The sequence below is a fragment of the Sinocyclocheilus anshuiensis genome, unplaced genomic scaffold (assembly GCF_001515605.1).
Source record: "Sinocyclocheilus anshuiensis isolate Anshui unplaced genomic scaffold, SAMN03320099.WGS_v1.1 scaffold230, whole genome shotgun sequence".
NCBI classification, from domain to species: Eukaryota; Metazoa; Chordata; class Actinopteri; order Cypriniformes; family Cyprinidae; genus Sinocyclocheilus; species Sinocyclocheilus anshuiensis.
The window spans coordinates 222,021-228,095 of NW_015546034.1; the positions used below are offsets into that span (position 1 = coordinate 222,021).

A 6,075-nucleotide genomic window follows, 5' to 3' on the forward strand; every position below is an offset into this window, starting at 1 on the left:
ACGGGTTTGGAACGTCATAAGGTTGATTAATTAATGGGCTAATTGTCATTTTTGGGTGAACTAACCCTTTAATTCAAATTGTATTTGTATAACAACCTTTTGATGCACAGGTCAGAACATAAAACATTTTAAAGAGAAAAAAGCAAGACCACATAACAAATATTTAGTTTTTAATAATAATAATAATAATAATTATTATTATTATTGTTGTTGTTGTTGTTGTTAATATTATCATTAATTGTATTTGTATAACAGCCTTTTAATATACAAGTCAGAATATAAAACATTTTAAAAAGAGAAAAAAGTAAGACCACATAACAAATATATTTTTTTAATAATAATTATTATTATTATCATTGTTGTTGTTGTTATTAATATTATCATTAATTGTATTTGTAAAACAACCTTTTAAATACACAGGTCAGAACATAAAACATTTTAAAGAGAAAAAAGTAAGACAGCACAACTAATAATAAATTAAATAATTTAATAAATTAATAGATAAGTATAAGACAAATAAATGTTTTGGAGCAACATAGTGACTGAATTTTCTGTGGAATGTGCAAGTTAGTTGGATTGAACAAATTTAGATGTGAAATATTTAGACTTTTTTTTTTTACATGCCTGCATTTTAATTATAAAAGTGTTTTTTTTTCCCTTGGGTGTACTTTTCAAAATGGGCATATGGGCATGACACTTCTGATGCAAGCTATTGTTATCGACCCATTACATGAAGTCAACAATGTGTCAACTTTGATGAGCTAGCGTGCAAAGCTTTGCCTATTGAACAGCCTAGAGCTTTGGGGTGAAAGGTGGGATATATCCCACCATCACCCTCTCTTCTTTCTTTCAATTTCACTACTTTGTCGTTTCTATAACAAAGAAATGGTCCGCATGCCGGCCCCTCATAACTCAGCTCTTTCTTTTTCTTTTCTGCGTTTTCTTTTCTTCTGCTCTTCTTTCCTTTCCCTTTTTGTTGTTCTTTTGCATTATAGCTAAACTAAGATTTTCCATGCATGAGGGCAGTGCTAACACTCATAGCAGGACTGCTGACGCCAAGCTGCAAAAATGCATGAGGAGAGCGCGGGGCCTACAGCAGCGCATGCAGCAACAGCAAGAGCAGCAGCAGGAGCCCAGCCGCCCACAGGGCCCCACCAGGTACCTGTACTGTAACCCTGTGTGTCCAGCTTAACCGCTTGTTTAGATCAGTACTCTCTCAGACCCCTGGGTCTGTTAGGGTTGTGTGGTATACCGATGCATAATCAGGACTGCAGTACCAAAAAATTTAAAACAGTACAATACCAGCATACAAACGTAATTTTTGACTTGAAACATGAAAGTAGAGTTGATGTATAATGGTGTTCAAATGCACTGATGCATTATTTGAGAATCAAAAATAAATGTATTGATTATGAAATGTATGAATAAATTATTATAACTAATTGTTAGTATAATAATACCAATAGACCATCTCAAAATTTATGCAAGACTGAATTTATGCATGTTAGCAAAATATGTTAACTGTTATTTTTCTTAGTTTGATACATTATCTTCATGCATCAGAATATTTAGATTTAATAAGATTTATAGATTTATATTAATATAGATTTATTTTCAAATACAAATATATGTTTTATATGTTGTTAATTCCATGACATTGCTTGATTTAAAAATATAACTTATCTAACAGATTTCATGGTCAATTCAGTTATTAGTAAATTTTTCATTTACATGATATGCAAATCTGTCATGCATAATATAGTAGTCTACCTAACATCTGTTTTTATAGATACTGAGGTACCAAGGCTGGTATCGTACCGAAGTCAAGATTTTGGTCTTAAAGCCAACCCATGTTTCTGTAAAAAAAAATGTTATTAGGAAGAATTATAGTTATATTGGACTTTTGTAAAGTGGTAATGAGAAAAAGCTGTGTTTTCTGTTATATTTCTGTGATTGTGATGCAGTTCTCACTTCTGATCACTTCTGATCTAACTGATCAGTTTGTCAGAATGCAAGCTGACATTTTACTCTCACAATGAGCTGTGGTTGCTTTGGGTTTTGTTGTTTGTTTTCCAGAGATTTTAGAGGTTAATTTCTCATTTAAAATCACACATACAGATGGGACGGGTGTTATAGATTCCCGATAAGACCAAATATTAGAAGCCTGGGTGCAGTCGGCTGAGTTATTGGCAAACCCAAGCTAGCGAATGGCTACCCCCCGATATTACATACACATGGCATGCCACTTTACTAATAAAGTAGAACAAAGCAACAGCCACTGCGGCAGTGTGTCCCATGGAATGCGGTTGTTTTATTTGTTTTTTCTTGTTCCCTGCTTTCTCTTTCCCCTCCATTGATTAAAGGTGTTGATGTGATGTATGGCCTGACCTGGCCAAAGCCCCTTGGGTAATTACCCAATGTAGTTCTTGAGGAAGTATTTACAGTAAATGAGCACTCCAGCACATTAATCGGGGATGTTTACCTCTGTACCGAAATTTCTCCCACTTCAGTTCCCTCTATACCCACTCTAGGGCATGCAGCAGCCGCCAGGAACCACCTATCACCTAGTACTGCTTCTCTAAACCAGTGATTCCCAGTCAGGACTGTCCTGGGGTACATACTGTAAGCAGATTCCTGGGGGCACTGTGAAAGATGTTCAGTTCAGTTTAGCTTTTTTTTTTTAAACCTATAAAATATTTTCACTGCACAATGCATTCACTGCACAATGCAATAAAAACACTGAGGATTGTGTGTTTGCATCTTCCAGAGGCTTTTTACTGGTATTAGATAAAGATTTATCTGACAATGAATCTATCACACGGGTCATCGGTGGGTCGCTGAGGGCCAGTAGAGATTAAGGAGGATTGATGGTATTCTGATGGATACTCTGCTCTGCTTTATTAGAGGTGAATGCAAATAGCGAGCAGGTTTCCCTTCTGGAGCAAAGCCAATGCTCATTCCCATGCACTCCACTTCTGGGGAGCTTTTGGGCATATTTATGGCTGCTGTAACTCTGGTTTATATGACGACTATGAAAATTATGTCAAGGTCACGTAGTGCGTCAGCTGTGGAAAGCACGCGGGGACTGTGTGTGTGTGCATTGTATGAGAAGTGGCTCATGAATACTGGTGTGAAGGACGCAGGTCTCCTTGAATTTGGTCCTTGGCAGCATTGTTAAAGGGGTCATATGATGCTTTTTTAAAGATCATTATTTTGTGTATTTGGTGTAACATAATATGTTGACATGCTTTAATGTTCAAAAAACACATTATTTTTCAAATACTGTACATTATTGTAGGTCCTCTATGCCCCGCCTCTCTCAAACGCTTCGTTTTCTACAAAGTCCCTCCTTCCGACAAGCGCAGTCTGCTCTGATTGGCCAGCTGACCCAGTGCATTGTGATTGGCCGAACACCGCAAGCACTCGTCGGAAATGTAACGCCCCTTACCATAATCGCGAAAACTTGAAATCGCATCATATGACCCCTTTAACTTTTTGAGTTAGAAAATGTGTTAGATTGGGTTTCTTGCAACAAAACCATTTGTTCGGGTATGATTGGACATTGAAATAAATGAATATTTTGAAATGAATGAATGAGTATTGATTTACAAATATAACACCAACTGATCTTATCAAAGACCTGTTAGAACTCTTGGTTTCTTGCTTATTTTATGTTTAGTCTGCCTTAACGAATGAATACATACTGCATATTTTTGGTAATATAAAATATATTTATATAAAATATATATGTGGCTTCCTATAAAAAGTTAAACCTTTCAGCATACACAAGTACACATTTATATGCACAAGGAAATAATAGCATCAAAGTTGTAATTCAGCATAGGTTTTCATTTTTAATTTGAAGTTTTTCATGAAATGTTGATATTTTATTTTACTTCAGCTTTATTTCAACAAATAAAAAGATTATAAATAATTTGTTTAACAATAACAATACTGGTGTGAAGGCATTTTAGTCCTTAATGTTTTAATTACAAAACATAATGTTAAACAAAGTTAATTAATTTAATTACATTTTTCAAATAATTCATATAATCATGCCATTAAATAAATAAATTTTGCCATAATTTAATTAGTGACATTAATTGAGTGATAATGTTGAATGGGACTGTACTAATTTCAGATAACCATGTTCATTTTTCAGAGAGTGTCTAACCAAAACCCTTCTCTTGCTTTTCTTGCCTCTTCAGTGAACAGCCTGGCCCGGTCCAAGTATTGTTGACAGCCAATCAGGAAGAGGTCTGGGAGACCAATCAGGATTCTGTGCTTGGCCCACCCTCTCCTCAACACATGAAATCACCCTCCTCTTGTACAAACTCCCCATCTCAGCCTTCTAGCCGCCCATCGCTCAATCCCCGGCCTGCCTCTTCTCAGCCACAGCCCCAAGAGCGTGATGAACACAACAATTGGACAACCCAGAATGAGGACGAATGGGGTGGCATCAGATTATCAGATGTTCTCCAAGCATCAGGCATTCGGATCATGCCCATACGCAAGCACCTTGCCATATCTCTGCCCTCTTTGCCCCTTGACTTCTGGGGTGTATTGGGAGAGGACGAAGAGGTCTCCAGCTGTCAGCACCCTCAATCTCCAAATCCTCCTTTGTGGCAGGGCACTGCAGATAGTCCAGACCAGATACCCCAATCCAGCAATCCCAGTCCACCACCCATCCCTGTTGAGGAGAAGGGGCCAGTGCCCCGAAGAGCCCCCATATGGCAACCCCTGTGTGCATCTTCCCAGCCCTGCACCAAATTGACCCCTCCAGTTGCTGCCCGTCATTGGTCCTCTTGGAGCCTAGACCGTCCTGATGCTGTTGTCAACCCCTATGACACACCTCCTGATCAGAACCAGCAAACAGGACCTGCCCTCTCTCAACACACACCTGGAAGACACCTTGCTCCTCACATTCCCATGAGCACCAGGAAGAAGAACATCCCTAAGTACTCAAACTTCCAGAGCATGGAGTTGGAACCCACAGAGGCCGAGGACCAGGAACTCTCTGAATTGGACTCACTTTACCAGTCTAGTCTGCAGGCTGGCCCGGGTCCTGGCCGAGCCCTGTGTGGTACCAGCTCACCTGCTGTTTCGAGACCAGGTAAATTAACATCTTAAATTGCCTCACACTAAGTGAGTTTACATGCACTTTAAAAGTTCTGTCTCTGCCAGACTACAGTTGCGGTCACATTTACTGTACCATTGTTTGGCCACTTTTCACAGGTGAAATGTAGTAATTTCAATAGGAACCATGCAATCAGGAATTTTTCCCCACTTAGGTTTTGCATTGGTTTCAAGACAGTTATGTGAATCCCCTGGCATCAAGATGCACACAGTAGCGTAGCGGACAGGCACGCACTGTGAGGGGGCCACCGCGTTAACCTCTCCGTGCTGGGGTACGTCAAAAGACGATGATCATGTATCGACGATAGCCAGAGATATTGTCAAAAGCATCAAATATTGGCAAATTTAAGAGCATTTGGCATTTCCAGCTAATGTAGGCCTGTTACATTCTTATTATTATTAGGTTACTTTTATTATTAAATTAATATTACAATTAATTTCCCCCGCAATAATTTCATAGCACATTACCGCATAACTGATGCACTGTGAGGATAATAAAAGATCCAACTATTAGCTTACTCCTCATTGAAAATGATTTTAAAAAGGTCTTTCAAAACAGGTTTATTATACAATGAATTATAGGCCTATAATTAAAACTATTAAAGGCACAATATGTAAGATTTTTTTATTAAAATATCACTAGAACAGTGTTATATATTTATCTGACTTGTGTACTTTCATTATCCCGAATGTTTTGAAGAATGTTTAAATCCAGAGAAATAGCCATTTTAAATAGTGGCTCGTCCCTGGTCATTGCGTCACCGGCCAATCACGTCATACACCCTCGATTTCTGGTTTTGTTTTGTAGAAAACATGTAAACACCAAAGACGCTTTGATATGTTATGCGTTTTATTACACAGGTGACAACCGCACAGAGTAGCATTATAACAGAACTTTCAAATGTATCTAGTATGATAAAACAGCGATGCTTTACCCCA

The 6,075-nt window shown here is 38.1% G+C and overlaps 1 protein-coding gene across 7 annotated transcripts in view; it reads left to right on the plus strand.

The window, feature by feature from the left end:
• The window catches only part of usp54b (ubiquitin specific peptidase 54b), a 127,458-nt gene that overhangs the window by 111,556 nt on the left and 9,827 nt on the right, over positions 1–6,075 (plus strand). For all 7 annotated transcript variants that reach the window (XM_016499915.1, XM_016499919.1, XM_016499912.1 and 4 more), the window contains 2 exons: positions 996–1,158; positions 4,209–5,113. In XM_016499915.1, the coding sequence (XP_016355401.1) occupies positions 996–1,158; positions 4,209–5,113 (1,068 nt within the window). The remainder of the gene's footprint in view (positions 1–995; positions 1,159–4,208; positions 5,114–6,075) is intronic.